The sequence below is a fragment of the Schistocerca piceifrons genome, chromosome 3 (assembly GCF_021461385.2).
Source record: "Schistocerca piceifrons isolate TAMUIC-IGC-003096 chromosome 3, iqSchPice1.1, whole genome shotgun sequence".
Lineage (NCBI taxonomy): Eukaryota > Metazoa > Arthropoda > Insecta > Orthoptera > Acrididae > Schistocerca > Schistocerca piceifrons.
Genome location: NC_060140.1, coordinates 539,324,231 through 539,343,261, shown reverse-complemented (window position 1 = coordinate 539,343,261; position 19,031 = coordinate 539,324,231). Strand labels below are relative to the sequence as shown.

Below are 19,031 nucleotides of genomic sequence, written 5' to 3'. Positions count from 1 at the left end.
TGTAAATTAGGGGCTCACAATATTTGCAGGAAAATGGTGGTGGGTAGCCAGTGAGTTACCTTTCACACTCATTAATAAGTGTAAGTAAACTGAACGTAATTTGTGCCCAAAATTAAAGCAACAAACGGAAATTTTGCAAGGTTGTGTTTATTTTGCCACAAAACAGTATAAAAGGCGATAGCAAAGTAGAAACAATGTAAAAAATGCATAACGTATAAAACTGCAACATGGAGAACAGACGCCTGACAACGACGGAGTACGCTAAGAATAACGTCATCAATGACATGCTGAGGCAATAACACCCATTCTTCCTGTGGAGCTGCTCGTAAGTCTTGGAGTGTGGTTGGTCGATACTGACGTGATGCAGCCCGTCTGGCTAGTGCATCCCAGACATGCTCTAGGGGATTCAGATCGGAAGACCGAACAGGCCACGCCATGCGTGTAGAATTTCCGCTCCAAGAAAACATCCACCACTCGGACATTATCGTCCATCAGTATGCAGTTTCGGTGCACAGCACCTCGCAACAATTGTACATGAGGTCCCAAGACCTCGTCACGGTACCTGACGGCAGTTAAATCTTGTCGATTCACTTGTACAATTTCATGAAGAGATGTTCGAGTGTTCAACATAATCCCTGCCCAAGACTTTAGCTGTCCTCCTCGATATCGGTCTCTTTCCACATTGTTCGTGGCTCGAAATCGTGTTCCACGTTCCCTTCAGATGTAAATCCGTATAGAATCACTCTCCGGGCAAAATCATGACACATCTGTGAAAAGAACTTTGGCTCACACTTCGACAGTCTAGGTGGTATGTTGATGACTCCACACTAGACGTTCTCTTCTGTGAAGACTCGTAGAGGTACACATACAGCAGTTCTCCGAAAAAAAAGGCCACTCTTCAACTCTTTCGAAGCCTTCTCTACACTGTTTGCCTCGATACAACAAGTCCAGTATGATTATATCGTGATTTAGAAACAGGATGGGGAAGGAGCGGTTTTTTGCTTTAAATTTGGACCAGTGTACTTAAAGCGGTGAAATTTGGAGCTACTTTACAAAATGAGACCTATTTAAAGTGTTGTCAGAATGAGCAATGTACACAGGACTTGTTAACAAACATTAAGAAAATCACAAGAAAAGGAAAGACGTATTTTAGTTATAAACTAGTGTTGGTGCAGTCATAAATTTTTGAGACTGATTAACAGAGAAATGTCTACGTACTTCAAAAACACAAAGACTTTTTCATCTAGTTCTGTTACAGTTGCCTCTTTCGCTTATTGTATAATAACAGCATCATGCAACGTATCTGAGTTTTCACTGTGATATAAAGCGAATTTTTGCTCTTACAAGAATTATTCAATTTTCATGACGTATTGGTGTTTTCGTGGCCTCATAAGAGTTAACTAAGCTACCTGGATGTCACATATTGTACAATTAATAGACATCGTGGACTACCGCAGCATTATGGAGATCAGTTTTTAAACATTTAGCCGTTCATTTGTCTTCCATTATTAAGAATATTTGTGAAAAGGTATGTGTTTTGTACGTAACGAACAGGCGGATGTTTACTGCCTTTAGAAGTCTGGTGCTGTGATATACAATTCTTGTGTTCTGGCAGAAATCCTTAAATAATGTCAGAACGGAACGTAAATAAGAAGGAACAAGAGATCCAAATCATACATTTCGCCACAGGACCACCTAACGTGGACTACTTCATGAAACCTCTCCATACGATTTGATGAACCAAGGCGTAAGTGACATTAAAATAGAAATCCTAAGGAATCAAATACCAGTCATTCAGAATACCGGCAAGGTGTTTCACGACAGAAAGTGGCATTCTCCTCAATGCCTGAGTTTCACGAACAGATGATGCCTGGACGCGAATAACTGCCGCTGGCACTCAAATTCCTGCTGATGCATTCATCAAATGCCCTCGGCATGGCTACAAAGCAGATTTCTGGAACACGGCCGTGACGTTTGCAGGTGATAGCCGTCATCTCGATCCTGTTCATAGTGCTGTCTACGATCGCGCTGACTCTCAACACCATCCCCAGTCTGCAGCACAATGACGAGAAGGGCAACTTCGACAATCCGCAGCTCGCGATGGTCGAAGCTGTCTGCATCACGTGGTTCACCCTGGAGTACGTGCTACGCTTTAGCGCGTCCCCAAACAAGTGGAAATTTTTCAAGGGCGGTCTCAACATCATAGACCTGCTCGCTATCCTCCCGTATTTCGTTTCCCTCTTCCTGCTCGAGACCAATAAGAACGCGAACGACCAGTTCCAAGACGTGCGCCGCGTGGTCCAAATCTTCAGGATCATGCGCATCTTGCGCATCCTCAAGCTGGCGCGCCACTCGACGGGGCTCCAGAGCCTCGGCTTCACGCTCCGCAACTCGTACAAGGAGCTGGGCCTGCTTATGCTCTTCCTCGCTATGGGCGTCCTCATATTCTCCAGTCTGGCGTACTTCGCCGAGAAAGAGGAGCCCGGCACCAAATTCATCAGCATTCCCGAAACTTTCTGGTGGGCGGGCATCACAATGACGACCGTGGGCTACGGCGACATCTACCCCACCACCCCGCTCGGGAAAGTGATAGGAAGTGTCTGTTGCATTTGTGGGGTACTGGTGATCGCGTTGCCCATTCCCATCATTGTCAACAACTTCGCCGAGTTCTACAAGAACCAGATGCGGCGCGAGAAGGCCCTGAAGCGGCGGGAGGCGCTCGAGAGGGCCAAGCGAGAGGGCAGCATCGTCTCCTTCCACCACATCAACCTGCGCGACGCCTTCGCCAAGAGCATGGACCTCATCGACGTCATCGTGGACACGGGTGAGTAGCGGGCGGCTGCACTCGCTGGCGACCGCACTCGTCGCGTGTCGAAATTTTCACACCAGTACTAATGCTGATTCCCAGTCGTAAAAATGTTTACCCGTATCTAAGGCTGAATAACAAGTACACTGTTTTTGTTCTACTGATTTTTGATATTTCTAACCAGTTCTCGGGTTATTGAACAATCTTCAGGAGATGACTGACTAGTGTCTGCGAGGGACACTAGTTCTTTGGTAACCAAACATTACAAGCAAGAAATAATTCACTTGCTTAGAATGTTGTGCCACAAACTTGTTTTTTGACGTTGAAATTACACTTCACGCAATGGACAATATTAACCATACTAAGCAGTTATACTACACAATATTATAGTATTAAAGTTATTTCTTTATAATGCTGAAGCATGTGAGGTCTTGACACTAGCTGAGAAACTGTGAAACTGAGCACTCTTCATTCATATTGTATACTAAACATGTTTTTTAATATTGTCAATTAGCCCCAAAACTAGTTAGAAATAAACATAAATCAGCAGAACAAAAAGAATGTACTTGTTATTCAGCCTTAAATAGGGAACTGTTCTACCAATAAGTAATGCTAGAATACATGAATAATATTACCCATATTTTTTTGTTCGCAAACAATATGTTTAAAAAATTATTGTACACCTTCAACACGTTTTCGTTATAGACGGTGAGTAGTATAAGATGTAACAGCCTAATACTTCTTGAACAGTTCAAGATGTCGACCCAAGTCTTTCGGCATATGATAGGACGCAGAGGGGCAAGTAATTTTCTTGTGTGTTTAATCCTCTTAACTCTTTTATCGACGGAAATATTCATACATGTATATCTTTTTAACACACCGATGTATTTCTTTTAACAGCATTCTAAAGTTCCTGAGAAGATCAGTGCGGTGAAATACCGCTTTTTAATGACACACAGCAAAAGTGTCCGAGAAAATGCTAAAATTGGAATGTAAGTCTTTTACTGTGTAAACACCACCAAGTAAGAAAAACTATTAAGATAAAACGTATTTTCTCTTGGTCCAACTTTGAACGAATCGATACAGGGTCAACTGCAATTTTTGTAAATGGTGTTATCTGGCAACTTCTACCGTAACAGAAGAGGCTGATGAAAGCTACTTCAGATGTTTTAACGCCCTCATGTTTCAGTGAGCAGCTTTTGTAAACATTTGAAAGGCTTTATATAACGGCGGAGCCTAGCACGAGGACGACACTTGGTGGCGTTTCGGCCGCCTTGCCTTTCAGTTTTAGTACACTTTTCGGATATTTGTGCAAAACGTTTCAACGCCAACGGTATATCACAGTTTTCGTCTTTTCAAAAGATTTCTAGTGCAACTAGTTTCTTTCATTTAAAAATGCTGTATTTGTCTTATATCCAGGATGATAAGAGCTAAGAGAGGAAAACAAACAACAAAATTACGTGTCGTTCTGCGTACCCTCGTTCGCCGTTAACGTCGTTTCGATATCTCGAACCATTCACGAAACATGTGGAATCTTATGTCTTAAGCGATTTGCCCCTATATAACACAAATTCACAGTAGATTCCAGGCAAAAGTGAACTTTTTAAGTTTGTAAGTGTGTTAAGTGTTGTTTGTGGTCACACTACAGCACTAAATATTCTTAAAAAATGTTGCCTTATTATTAGATTAAGCAAGGTACACAGTGCTGTATTTGTTGAGGAGAATTCTGCACTGCAATGTGTTTCTTACAATTAGTTGTGTATAGGTCTGATTAAGTTTGGAACGACTTAGAAGGGAAACTCCCCATCCCACCCACTTCTCACACCCCGTCGGATTTAATAGTTAAACGCCCAGTGGATAGTCCGTTTAAAACTAAACACACATCAAGCATGAAAACAGAAAGAAGGTGTACTAAACTGTGAAAAAAAGAACACAATAAAAACAGTGAACGGTCCACTCTCAAGATGTGTAACATCGAGAGAACTGCAAGAACCACGACGTCGTAGCTGCGTGGTCTCCGTGTTGGGCTGCAAAGCGGGAGGTCCGCGTTCAAAGCCCCTTCGTGCCCCCCTTATTTTCCTCGCAAAATTATGAATTTTCCGTCCGGTCTTTGATGTGTCCGTTCTCCTTCTGTAGTCTTGGCCATTGCCATTCTATACATTGGTTATAGAATACGAATCATGTGGCAAGGTCATAATACCGTCGCAAGTAAATGTGACGAATAGTGAAAGCTGGCGACATGCCGCACAGACCTCTCACAGAAATGGAAACAACAAATAAATGAGTGTGAACTAGGTTACAAGAAAGGAATCAAGAGGCAAAACTTCCGAAACGAAACACAAGAATCGTAACATGTGGTACTTGTGTAGAACAAACAGAAGGTACGTACGTCTGGAGGTCCTTTCCTTACACCTAGCTGTTGCAAATGGACGTTGCACCATGACACATAAATAAATTTGAATACAGCGAACAGACCGGACGGATACTCCATAATTCTGTGAAAAAAGAAAAGGGGGAGGGGTGCACGTGGGAGGATTGAAGACGGGTCTCTCTCTCGGGGTCCAACACCGTGACCACACAATCACGACTCCATGGCTACTCAAACTCGCTTTATGTTGCACATCTGGAGGGTGGATCGTTCATTGTTTCTATTTTTCTTCTTTTCTCACAGTCCAGTACACCTTCTTCTTGTTTTCACGCTTGATCTGTGTTCAGTTTTCACCGACACGTAGGAGACATATGTGTACATACGAAAGTGTTCCAAAAGATCCCAGATACTTTTCACTATTTATATTCAATTAAAGCATTTTCTTCACAGCAGCTGAGGTGGCGAGTAAATTACCAGGTAAAACGAGGATGAGTACGCAACCCAGACATCAGAATTCACTTATTTACTGTTATCCATTTGTCTTCCACATACAAAAGAACAAGTTCACGAACTGCACCACGAACGAAATCATTCAGATACAAAATTTTGACCAAAACGTTCCCTTGTACGTTATGCAATTCGCATCACGGTCGTTTTCTTCATGACCTCATCACTCACGTTTATACCATGTCACAGGGAGAAGGGATGCAGTATATACCAGCTTCACGCAATCGCATGTTGTGCTTTGTAGATCCTAATAAGGATCTCGCATTATAAAGATGCTAAGTACTTGCAAAGTCTTTATCGCCCTTCCCCGAAATCAGACGAATATTACAGGAAACACTAAAGAAATACCGCAGGGAAGTCCCCTCTTCCGCACCTGTCTCTAGAAGACTCTTTGATGCTCAGTGCAACCACAGAGTAACTGAATGTGGGCAAAGCCGCCGTACAGTGCACAACGTGATGCTACTGGCGGAATTTTACTTTCAGTTTTTTGCTGTCGGTTTGTTTTTAAGAAATATTCTTCTGGCTTAAATACTTAGTGTCTATGAGGCCCTTCACAATCCTAAACGAAGGAAATTTCTTGTGTTCGATAACGTGCAATTGCATACCCACACTAAAGCCAACAGCTGACTGGTGAAAGATTAGGGTGTATCATTTCTTATAATAAATACGATAAAACTAACAGTAACAAACACATTCACTTACAAATTCTTCTAATAGCTCTTCGATGTGGAATGGCTCCTAAACCTGCAAGAAATAGTGATAATAATAAACTAATAAAAGAATTAATTTCTTCACACTAAGCCAGACTTCACGATTATCAGTAACAATACAACAGCAGAGTTTAGTTCTTAGTTTTCGCTTCCGGTTTTCGTTATGATAATTCACTGTTATACCATATTCTTTCAAGATGCTGATCGACTTATGTTGTAAAATGATGTAATGTGTTGACCACTGTTGCAAGTGACCTTCGTCTCGGTATGTAATACTTCTGGGCCAGTTCAACATTAACACTGTTACACTTTCTTCACTTTTGCCCCAGAATTTCCTTAAAAGGAGAGTAAACGAAGTTCATCATATGATCTGACATAGATAATGAAACAAAGAGGCGCAGTTATTCATTCATTCTTAAATACTAAGTTCTATTGGTTTAGATTGGTGTACAATAGGTACCTGCGTTTCAAACGTAGAGCTGCTTCTGTGCTACACGGTGGCGATTACGACTGATCGGTCCGTTTGTACCTTCTGTGACGCTGTGTAGTTTCGCAAGCGCTGTTTATTCGTACAGTAGCAAATGCTAGCAGCCAAGACGACGGAAGCGCGTAATCATCATTGCCCTTCATATTGTGCAGGTAGCACTACTCATGCCTCTTCCATCTATACGTGTTACCCACAGTCATTTCGGATAGTTGTCACCGTTGACACATGATGTTCTCCGATCCACATATTACGCTCGCACTCTTTAAGCACTGTTCTGATAGGTCACCTCGTCCCTCCGATGTAAACTACTACTCAGTCGGTGTGTGAAGCGTATCGGCGGCATCATTGGTGGTCCTAAGCAGGTCTCTAATTTTTTTTCTCCAGACTGTCGCTGGTTCCCTGCATGCATTGTAGAAGAGCAATCCATGGTTATTCTACCTGTTCGTTCCGTCCTTGTTGTTCTTAGCGGACGTGATTTTGTTAATGGTTTCATCACTGTAAGGTTAGTTTTGAAGGTGGGACACAACATCTGCATTTCGTTAGAGCTCGCATTCCTCTCTATTTGCCTCAAGTAATTGATAATAACACCTCTCTTTCCTTAACGACGACTTGTTGACTAATTGCTGGTCGGTGTGGCCGTGCGGTTCTAGGCGCTACAGTCTGGAACCGCGTGACCGCTACGGTCGCAGGTTCGAATCCTGCCTCGGGCATGGATGTGTGTGCTGTCCTTTGGTTAGTTAGGTTTAAGTAGTTCTAAGTCTAGGGGACTCATGACCACAGATGTTAAGTCCCATAGTGCTCAGAGCCATTTGAACCATTTTTTGTTGACTAATTAATAACATTTAACTATCAGTTAATGATGTTCAGAAAGTACAGCAGACTAAGATGCAATTAGTGATTTAATAACATCATTGTAGATGACAGTTTTGAAATCACAATAACGAAATCATGCCACGAGATTCTAATAACACCTTGCCGTGTGAAATGATTCATTCTGGGACGACGTTCCCTACACTCGGTCTATCGTTAAACATTATTCAGGTACGCCACCAAAGGCATACTACGGCGGCTTTATCTTAACGACCAGTCGACTCTGAACGACGATCACAACTGACTCCCACGCTGCGCGCCCAAATCGAGCAACATCAAGTCTGATTGTTGTAATCAGAGAGATTTACCCACACGCTGTCGCACCTCACAGAGGCTATATTTGCTCTCCTCACTAAAGAGGCGCAGCCATGGTGTCCTCCCAAGCTCCGAATTGACGTTACCAGCCTCGCAGATTCAGTTAGCCATCTGGTCAGAGTGCATAATAAAGAACTGTTCTACTGTGGACTGTGGCGACACTTAACGTAGAGGTACCTGCAGCTGCTGCGCTTCATGTAGACCGTGGGACCGCGTGATCTGTCTGGAGACTCGCAAACTTCCACGTCGAGAAATAGTAGCACGCCGTTGTTTGCTGTTTCACCAAAACTGTGTTCTTCGGAGGTGTGTATCGAGATGCCAGTTGAATATGCAGAGCTCTGTTTCCTCAGGTGGTCAAATGACGAAAGTATTTTGGTTTCATCAGTGTGGAAAAAGCGTGATTCTTTAATACATCCATGTGGAGTTTAGTTGCTGTTGTTGAAAGACGAGATGACATTGCCATGACAGCAATTTTTCCTTTTCACATGGGAAAATAATTTGGCCGTCAGATAATGCAGCACGAGATCACATATGTCGCCAGCGACTCGCTTTTCTAAAATGTTTACCGTACGACAGTTGTGAAAAGCGGCTTCACGTCAAAACTATTCACGCAGCCCATGGACCTAATGACCTGTTGTTTTAAAGTATTAGGATGTGGACTGAATGCTTCGGGTTCCCTGGTGTGCTGATCTCCAGGTACCGCAGATTTCATTTTAGGTGCTTCGCCATGTTGTATGTTCGCGAATTAATTCCATTTACTATTGGTCTTTGTTGATAGTCATCGGGTAAGTTGGTGCAGTGGTAAGACACGAGACTACCTAGTACTGGAGAGACCAGATTTGAAACCCCCATCTGGCCGTCCAGGCTTACGATTTCTGTGGTTTTTCTAAATCGCTTAAGCCGAAAACTGGGAAGGGGAAGGAGACTTCCTTTCTTACCCTTCCCTAATCCGACCTTGTACCCCACCCCTGAAGCACCTGTCAACGATGGGACGTTAAAGCCTAACCTTTCTTCCTTAGTGGACAGGCGTCTTCGGTAGCCGCTATATTCAGGAGGCAGCTGAGACTTGGGGAATTGCACTACCGGCTGTGTCAAAACCAGTTCTCGTCCCCCTAAGCAAAGCTTGCGTCCTTCTGATGATCTAGTTGCAGGATCTTTTTTTACTTTCTTTACACATAGAGTCCCTAAGTAGCCTACACCTTGCATCTGCAAGGCCAAGTTATTTTTCCATGTGAAAAGGAAAAATGGACGTCAAAACAGCGCCATCTAGTCTTTCAACAATAGCACCTGATCTCCACGTGGAGGTTTTAAAGAAACACACTTGTATCCATCGCGTCCATAAACATGCGCCCTTGTCTGCTGGGATAACATGATGTCCCAATTGTTTCTCCATTATGCAACAATCGCTCATGTTCTTCCTTGTATACATTACATTTCGGTAGCTTAGTGCTGGTCGAACCCTCACTAATTCTTGGCTCCCCTTCTCCGTTTCAGCTTGGGCAGACGTAGTAGCGAAGCGTCAACAAATTGATTGATGTTCTAATTTGAGTTCCTTGGACAAAACGTCAACAGCTAAATCGTTGACGTTATGACTGGAACGACGTCATGAATAAGGAATGTAAGCAAGACCCTTCAGCAGAGATTATCATGCAGATACAAGCATAGCTTAAGGAAGTTAATATTGACTCTGACACAGCCAGTAGGCCAACCTCTCAAGTTCCAACTGCACCCATGACATATTAGGTGCAGCAAATAAGAAGCATGTCGGCTAAGATTAGAGGTAAACGGGATTAAATGGCAAACGTACAGCTTGGCGAAACACCTAATTAAAACGTTGCGGTACTTGGTGAGCAATACACCATCATGTCTAAAAGATTCAGCCCATTTCATCACAGTTTTTAAGCAAATATCCATCTCGCCCACGACCGTATGAATAGTTTTGACGCGACGTAGCCGTTCACCAATGTTGCTGTGGAAGAGGCGGTGAAACTTTTAGAAGAGCTACGTGCCCCAGACATACACGACCTCGTGACTCGCTGTTTGACGACCAGTTTCTGTCAAGTAGAAATGAAAGTTTTAAGAGCAGGCGGAAGGAGTAGAAACGAGATACCTCCTTTCACCATTAGCAGGTGACTCCTTCATGGAAGTTTTTGAAAGATCGTACGTCGTTCCGCACACCTGAAACAAAAGTGCTGGGTTAGTTGTTTTAATGATACTTTGGTCATCTGGCCGCAAGGGTAAATAGTACTTTGTAAATCCCATAAGCATATTTACGCCTGGCTCCAAAGCAGGCAGTTTACGGTGGAAATATACAAGTAATAGTCGCCATATGGTACACTTCCGAACGCACTTACAGATACCCGCGAGCTATGCCGCACCACAACACGCTGCACAAGAGCTCCTCATTACACACACTGACCAAACCTTCTCTCAAAATTTGTGATGCTGAGGATGTAAAGTCAAAACTGATAGAGCTACGTATCACCTTCATAGGTAACGGCTACAGCGGAGAAGCAATTAACCGAATTATGACCACAAACAAGAACAGCGGGCGAACAACTAAGCTACAAATTTATACCACTGTGCGAAAACTTTTTCTCTGAGTCAATATTAAAGCAATCTATAGGGATAACAACAAAATCAGACACCTGCTGAATACCATCAAAGATGAGGCCGATACGTTGCACCCACCGCAAGCTTATGAGGTCCCCTGCAAGAGTGGAGTAGTTTACGTTTGGGAGACTGGGTGCCCTATCAGAACACAGATTGAAGAGTACGAATATATGGATATGACGACAGCACAGACCCGCGTTACAGGTCACGGAAGTGACCAAAGGAAATAATCAGTTCGTGGTAGCTAGGCAGACACTTACCTACGAAAGAAAGAGACGAGATGCGATCGAGATAGCCAAGTGGCCCACTAGCATGAAACATGACGACAGTTAAAAGTCGTCCATCGTCTTGATTATAAAAAATAGCCACCGACGGATATACTGTGCTTGTGACGCTGTCCCTTCACGAGCAGCCGTAAACACTTCCGCAGAATATGCACAAAATACCGACGTGTTGTAACTGCCACTGGATAGTGTGGAACAGTATTGTGACAACAGTAGTTGCCTTTCGATGCGCCAAAGTGGACAGTACAATTCCATCTTTAGGTACAATTAATGTAGAATATCAACTCTGCCTTTTTCCACTCCCCAGTCGAGTCACACGACGAATTGTATTTGCGCTCCTTCGATGGTGTCATAGTGGAAGGAGTTGTAACATTCGCTAACGCATGTGACATGTAAATCGCGACTCTATAAAGTACCAAGCGCTAGACCTCACAGAAACTGTCTTTTTATTCAAGTTACAAGAATGTTTCGGCTATCTAATCTTGTTTCGGTTACGGCATTGGGTCATATTCAATAACATAAGGTCTTCACTGTCAAAATCATAAGTAATTGACGACGGAAACGAGTATTCTACGCAGACAACTGGCAGTCTCTACTCCCGCTCTGCCAGGGTCTTAAACGCCAGTACAAGAAACTAAGCGCTCCTGGTAACAGGCTGGGCTGCTACCATCAATAGCTTCTCTTCCACACTCTTTGGCGTTGCAAACGAAATTGACTTGTCCCAATATCCCAAAGGAAATATTGTTATACTCATAGTCATACTCCACACTAACCTGTGTTCTGAATACAGTGCTTTGACTAACAGCTCTGGACGGTGACTCTCAATTTCGTGGAAGAAACCGAGCCCAACACATACAGCAATAACTTGAGAAATAAAAGCTTCTTGATAATTGTACAACTCAGACGTCAATGACAAGAAACAATAATTATGTGTCTGCATTCCAGCAACACATTACAACACTGACAGAATTAATGAAGCACAATGCAAATGAGGCAGTTCAGTCGTTTTTTTTTTTAACTGTACTGGTCACAGTTCTATGTATTCAAAAAGTTCACTAACTTGCGATGTCTTCATAACACTGAGTTAAGCGAGATGGTGCCAGGCTGATCCCCACCTGCTGTGATATCGCTCCCCACTGCTTTTTCGCGAAGAAAGTTTGCAGTGGCGCAGGCAGTAATTTAAAACGGCTTATGGAGATAATAATTCAAATTTCTTTTATGAATGATGTATTCTCAGGAAAAGTGGTAGCTTTTGTAAATAAAATTCTGAACCATAGCTACAACTTTAAGATCAGTTAGTAAAATGTCCTTCCAGCAACTCTTTGAAATACATGGCTCGTTTTTCAAGATTGTGGCGGTCCCTCCCAGTATGAGGCGTAACAAACAGCAATCATCTTTACTTTAGAGCACTGTTTCCCAAACTGCGGGTAAGTATCGCCGGGTAGAGGGGAGGCGGGGCGTTAAAACGTAACTCTCTGAGGGGTAAAAGAAAGGGTTCAGTTGTATTTCCGGCATGAAACGAAATTATTTTTAAAAGACCATTACTATTATCCCTATTTCGAAAAACTTTAATACTCATTGCATTACAATTTTTTTTGAATACTATCAATAAATATCACACAATGCACAGGAGGTTACAGCTAGTGAAACGAATGTACGAGTATGAGCATCATCTTCCTTACAAGTTCCACCCACTGCACACGTACTATGTACAGTGCGCCAATGACAGTAAAACTCAGACGTACGTACACATCATGTATGCTTAAATATGTCATGAAAATGCCTTCTCCGAGTTGCAGGTAGTTCCAGAAATTGACCGGAAACTGTTTCATTCTTCACTTCGCAACAATAAACGACTAATTCGCATCAAAACACAACAGCAACCATGTAATGGCTACTACACTACTGTACAGCCTAAATTGTATTATTATTATTATTATTATTATTATTATTAGTGCCATTGCTTACACACAAAGCATTGGCAGCCTGAAGTCTTCCAATTTCTGCTAGTCCTGAAGTAAGGAGTACACCAATCAACTGAGGTACAAACAGTACGCCTCAGTGTAGTGCACACATTTTAAGTTAGTTGATTGTTGAATCTGGTGATCAATTGGTACAGTGCACGCCTGGAAACGGAGAGGGCTGCGGGATCGAGTACCGATGAGACCACGAACTTTTTAGTCTGCTTTTTAACCTAGCCTTTAATGATGTAATGAATCACCAGAAATGACACGTTCTTCTGATTCCAAGTTAAAAGTTAGGTGCCATCTCCCCGGATAGATAAATGGGATAGGTTAGGAACTCGCAAGTGTGGACGAATCAAGTGTCGCTAGGAAGCGGAACAAGTGTCTGCCCTCAATCTGGATTGTTAGCTTTGTTTACTAGGAAGAAGTTGTGGGTAGAATTAGCGATGCATTGAGAACTGCGTCGTCATTGTATAAAAAAAAGAGCTGTTAGAAATAAGCAGTGCCAGTTGCCTGACTGAAGCATTAGTTCGTAGTTTAAAAAAGCACCCACAAAAACTAAATATCATTTATCTTTCGTCATTTAAAAAAGAAGTACCAAAAAAAATCTTATCCATTATAAAGTAAAATTAGGTAATATTGTTGACAATGGTGGAGGGAGCGAAGGGTGGAGGGGTGGGGGAAGTAGAGGGTGATGGATACTAGCTAACATGCAATTGCACTCGAGGGTAATGATCTCAGAAAGGTTGGGAACCACTGCTTTAGAGACTAGTACCCACCTGATTCTTGCAGTCTAGGATCTACGAAGTGACTTACCTCGTAATTCTGGCGGAGTCTCCAAGACGGCAGCGGCGCTGCATTGACTGCAGAGGCAGTGTCAGGTGGGACGAGCTTCGCGTCCCTCCGCCGGGCCTCGCTGGTGCGAGCTGCTAGCTGCCTGCTACTGCCGTCTCCTGTCTCGGCCGTTCACAGTGGCGAGTTTCTGCCTCTGGCAATCTTCTCATTGCTTCTGTCACAAAATACCGATCTGTCTCTTCCACCGCGCTGTCGCCAACAAGAAACTTTCTCATCAGTCGTATTTCAACACCATTTATTACGTAAATATTTATACCTTGTGCGGTTCAAAACAGTACAAACACACTCTCTATGTAAAGCCAAGTATTACTACCTAATTTAACAGTAAATCTAATAGTTTACATAATATAAGAATCCACCTGTTTTTGAACTATCTCTTATGTTTATCGCCAGTGATAAGCCTTTTCTCTGTACTTAGTAGCGCTCGCCCCATTGTTTCATTGTGTGCTGTGTAAAAGTCTCTAAGGCGTCCATTTTTGCACCCTTCAGTAACACTGAAAAATATTTCAGCCGAGTTTGAAAATACCGCTTCAGTTCAAAGGCTATATTTATTTTTCATTACTTAAAGACGACCTGTTTCGGGCTCTTAGATGCCCACCATCAGGTGTTATAGCTTTGTGCTTTGACCCCGAGCGCCGAGATGGACGAGTACAGGATGCGGTGTAAGTATTGAAGAATAAAAAGAACCTCACAACTGAAGAGATATTTTCAACCTCTGCTATAATGATTAACTACGGATGTTCCTCCAGCAAGATATTTTGTGTGAAAAATATTTGATAACTTCTTAAAAAATTGCCAAAATGTAACAGAGCGATTACATGGTGGAAATAATCTATTAATGCGTCATCCCTGAATAACACCTTTTCCCTTTTCAAGTCGCGTGATTTCGAATAAAACATTCGAAGATTCGATGGCGGATATAGCTATTGAAAGCTCAAGTGTTTTACTTGAAATGACGCAGCTTGAAAACCGAAAAGATTTTATTCATAATATATTAATTTCACAATAAACCTATAGTATTACATCTCTCTTTGAAACTCACTGCAAGCGAGAGCGTACGAACGTAGATTTACAACACGATTTAGAAAAATGCCGATATGATGTATATAAAGTGCACCTTCATATTTTTGCGACGCACTGACTGTTCCTTTAGATTCCTGGCATGCATCCGCTATAACTCCATTCACTCAAATGATATTTCCACCACATACCTTTCGATCATCTTCCGGAATAAACTGAAAGCTGATGGTACACCATTCATATCCATTACTTTACACGTGAGAGCTGCATCACTGCACTAGCGGTGACAGTATTCACTAATGCCCGAGACCATGTCCGGCGGCAAAGTCCATTGTGTGGACCAGACATGTGGTTTCTATCTATGCTTCGATATCGCTGCATCAATAGGAGATCTACCGAAGCCGCCCTCTCTATTAATTATTCCTTCACCAAATGAATTTCCACTGCTTCATTCACCACCGAGTCTCAGAAGGATGAAGCTGATGCTAGAGTTTCGATATTTTCATACAGCATAAAGTGGCCAACGTCGTTACAGGGCTCTGCCACAACCGATCTATGGTCTGTAAAAGCTGTGTGTTACTTGGATGTTCCGTGAATCTCTTACGGACTGCTCGATGTGCGAAAGAGCACACTCGCTTGCGTTATGTCGAAGCCGTCCTCACACCCTTCTGTGACCGTCATAGTGCTTACCGGTAACGGAATGACCGTGCATTGCAACGCTGCTATCCCAGAGAATCGTCATAAGTACATCTAAGGCCGAATTTATTTTTAATCTGCCAACGGTGGTTTCATAAATACATGCTAAAATCACACATAACATATCGACAGCATGAAATGTCTAAAATGGTTTCCATTGAAAGGTAGCAGCTGACCTTCGCTTCTGGGGAAAGTTGACTATGCTCTCGTTGGATATTAATCATTTGCATAGTGTGCGGCACTGTTTTTATTTCAAAGTGTACCGTGTTGCTCGCGAGAGATTCCTGATATGCACATGATTTTGCATAAGGTAACATGGTTTACCGAGGCGATTATGCGGCATTCGTCACAGTATCGAATCTGTACGGTGTTTACTTGACTCTGATTTTCTGAGGTACGTAGTGTTTCAACTACTACATCACTTAATTTTGATCAGACGTTTGAAGGCAAACGAATGCTGGTCCCAATTCCTGATCCGTCATTATTCAGGTACTCATTTTCCAAGGTGCGAGGCGATGCTGCCTGCAAAATACATCAATACAGCAGAGCCGTTGTCTTCTCGAAAACTTTCGATACAGCTTCTTTCCAAACAGTATAAGTTGGAATGCGGAATGATGGTGGTCGGGTGTAATTATTCCTTCCAGAACGAATTTTCGCTCTGTAGCTGAGTGTGCTTAGATCTCAAACATCGTGGTAATTTCAAACCGTGTCGGTAGAGCGCTTGTCATCGAAAAGTAAAGGTTCAGGCATCGAGCCCCGATCTGGAGTACAGTTTTAATCTATTACAATATACACTGAAGCGCGAAATAAACTAATATAGGCATGCGTATTCAAACACAGAGCCATGTTGACGGCCAGAGTACGACACAGCGGTCGGCAACGCCTACTATATAAGACAGTAAGGGTCTGCCGCTTTTGTTAGCTCGGCTACTGCTGCTATAATGGCAGGTTATCAAGATTTAAGTGAGTTTGAACGTGATGTTATTGTCGGCGCACGAGCGATGGGACACAGCATCTGCGAGGTGGCGATGAAGTGGGGACTTTCTCGTGCAACCATTTCACGATTGTACCGTGAATATCAGGAATGCGGTAAAAAATCAAATCTGCGACATCGCTTCGGCCGGGAAAAAGATCCTGCAACAACGGGACCAACGACGACTGAAGAGAATCGTTCGACGTGACAGAAGCGCAACCCTTCCTCAAACTGCTGCATTTTTCAGTGCTGGGACATCAAAAAGTGGTAGAGCGCGAACCATTCGACGAAACATCATCGATCTGGGCTTTCAGTGCCGAAGGCTCACTCGTGTACCCTTGAAGGCTCAATCGTGTACCCTTGAAGACGCCACGACACAAAGCTTTACGCCTCGCCTGGGTCCGTCGACACCGACACTGAACTGTTAATGACTGGAAACATGTTGCCTGGTCGGACGAGTCTCGTTTCAAATTGTATAGAGCGGATGTACGTGTCCACATATGGACACAAGCTCATGAATCCATGGAACCTGCATGTCAGCAGGTTCAAGCTGGTGGAGGCCCTGTAATGGTGTGAGGCGTGAGCAGGTGGAGTGATATTGGACTCCTGAAACGTCTAGATACGATGCTGACTCGTTGCACGTACGTAAGCATCCTGCCTGATCACCTGCATCCATTCATGTCCATTGTGCATTCCGATGGACTTGGGAAATTCCAACAGGACAATGCGACTGGCCGAACGGTTTGGCCGAGCGGTTCTAGGCGCTACACTCCGGAACCGCGCGACCGCTACTGTCGCAGGTTCGAATCCTGCCTCGGGCATGGATGTGTGTGATGTGCTTAGGTTAGTTAGGTTTAAGTAGTTCTAAGTTCTAGGGGACTGATGACCTCAGCCGTTAAGTTCCATAGCGCTCAGAGCCATTGGAACCGTATGAACAATGCGACACCCCACAGTCCAGAATTGCTACAGAGTGGCTCCAGGAGCACTCTTCTGAGTTTAAACACTTCCACTGGCCACCAAACTCTCCGGACATGAACATTATTGAGCGTATCTAGGATGTCTTGTAACATACTGCTTAGAAGAGATCTCCACCCCACCCCCTCGTACTCTTACGGATTTATGGACAGCGCTACAGGATTCATGGTGTCAATTCTCTCCAGCACTACTTCAGACATTAGTCGAGTCCATGCCATGTCCTGTAGCCACACTTCTGCGTGGTCGCGGGGGCCCTGCGTGATGTTAGGCAGATGTATCAATTTCTTTGGATCTTCAGTGTATGTATTCTTCATTGGTGGGGGTATGAATGGTAGAAAAGTCGTTTCGGAATAGTGTTATCATTTGTCGTTGCCATAAGTATTTTCTCTGAACGTTTCGAATATTCATCAAAGCTGTTGAAAATAACTTTAAACACATTTCATTTCCAAACGTATCAGACTGCCCCCTTCCGTAAACGATAGAATTTTGTCATTCTTTGCTCGAGTCCGCTATTTCTTACGCCTGAATCTAGAACTGTCAATTCCTATCGTAGGAGTACATGTCCTGTCGTCTCCCTCTCTCTATAGTAGGTACCCTAGACAGCCTACAGGGTCCAGTCAGAAGTTCCTATTGGTCGATCGTTAAATTGGGGAATTATTTATGTTGTAAGATACGCTTCACATCTTAGATATCTACGTCGTTTTCAAATTGTACGCTGATTTTGCGCCAACAATCTGGAACTCATGGAGGGAGGGTATGGTGTGGTTTGCTTAAGAAATGCCAAGTAAATATACCCTAGAAGTCATCGAGAGGATGAGAGCTTTTTTATTGCTCTATTAAGTGAGACATAGCTTGTCAGCCCTCTGTTTTTTAACCTGGAGTTAATTCCCCAAACACAGTTGTTAATAAGGTTTAAATAAGGTAGCTTTAGTTCGTTGTCTCTATCACTGCACTGGGATAGTTACGTTCTGCCATATCAAAGCCAAGGCAGACTGACCATGGTGACGAGTGCCGTAAGACCCTTGTATTGCGTAGAAACTATTTGTCATGTACCAGCCATGAATCGCAATCATTTAATACAGTCCTAGAATAGGAGTTAAACATGTTGCAGCTTAGCATTTAGAGTGCGTGTCAGAATTTAACGAAGGTGTTAATCAGAGGAAATATTTGATTAATTTTCAGCTTCACCTTTTCCATCCGTAAAAGCGGAAGGTAGATAAGTCCCTCGAATTATTTAGTTCTAAACCATGGATATTCATAAAGTTTCAGTTGTTGTTTTGTTGTGGTCTTCAGTCCGAAGACTTGTGTGATACGAGGCTCTTCATCTCCGAATAACTATTTCAACCTACGTCCTTCCGAATCTGCTAACTGTATTCATCTCTTTGTCTCTCTCTACGATTTTCAGCCCCCCCCCCCTTCCCCAAAAATACACACATCCCTATGTGTCGTATCAACCAGTCCCTTCTTGTAGTCAAGTTGTGTCACAAATTTCTTTTCTCCCCGATTCTGTTCAATACCTCTTCATTAGTTACGCGATATACGCATATAATCTGCAGCATTCTTCTGCGGCATCACATTTCAAAAGCCT

At 43.1% G+C, this 19,031-nt stretch overlaps 1 protein-coding gene across 1 annotated transcript in view; it reads left to right on the top strand.

Annotated features, from left to right (window-relative positions):
* LOC124789685 (potassium voltage-gated channel protein Shab) overlaps positions 1-19,031 on the top strand; it is a 166,960-nt gene that overhangs the window by 59,883 nt on the left and 88,046 nt on the right. The window contains exon 3 of the mRNA XM_047257122.1: positions 1,981-2,824. Within this exon, the coding sequence (XP_047113078.1) occupies positions 1,981-2,824 (844 nt within the window). The remainder of the gene's footprint in view (positions 1-1,980; positions 2,825-19,031) is intronic.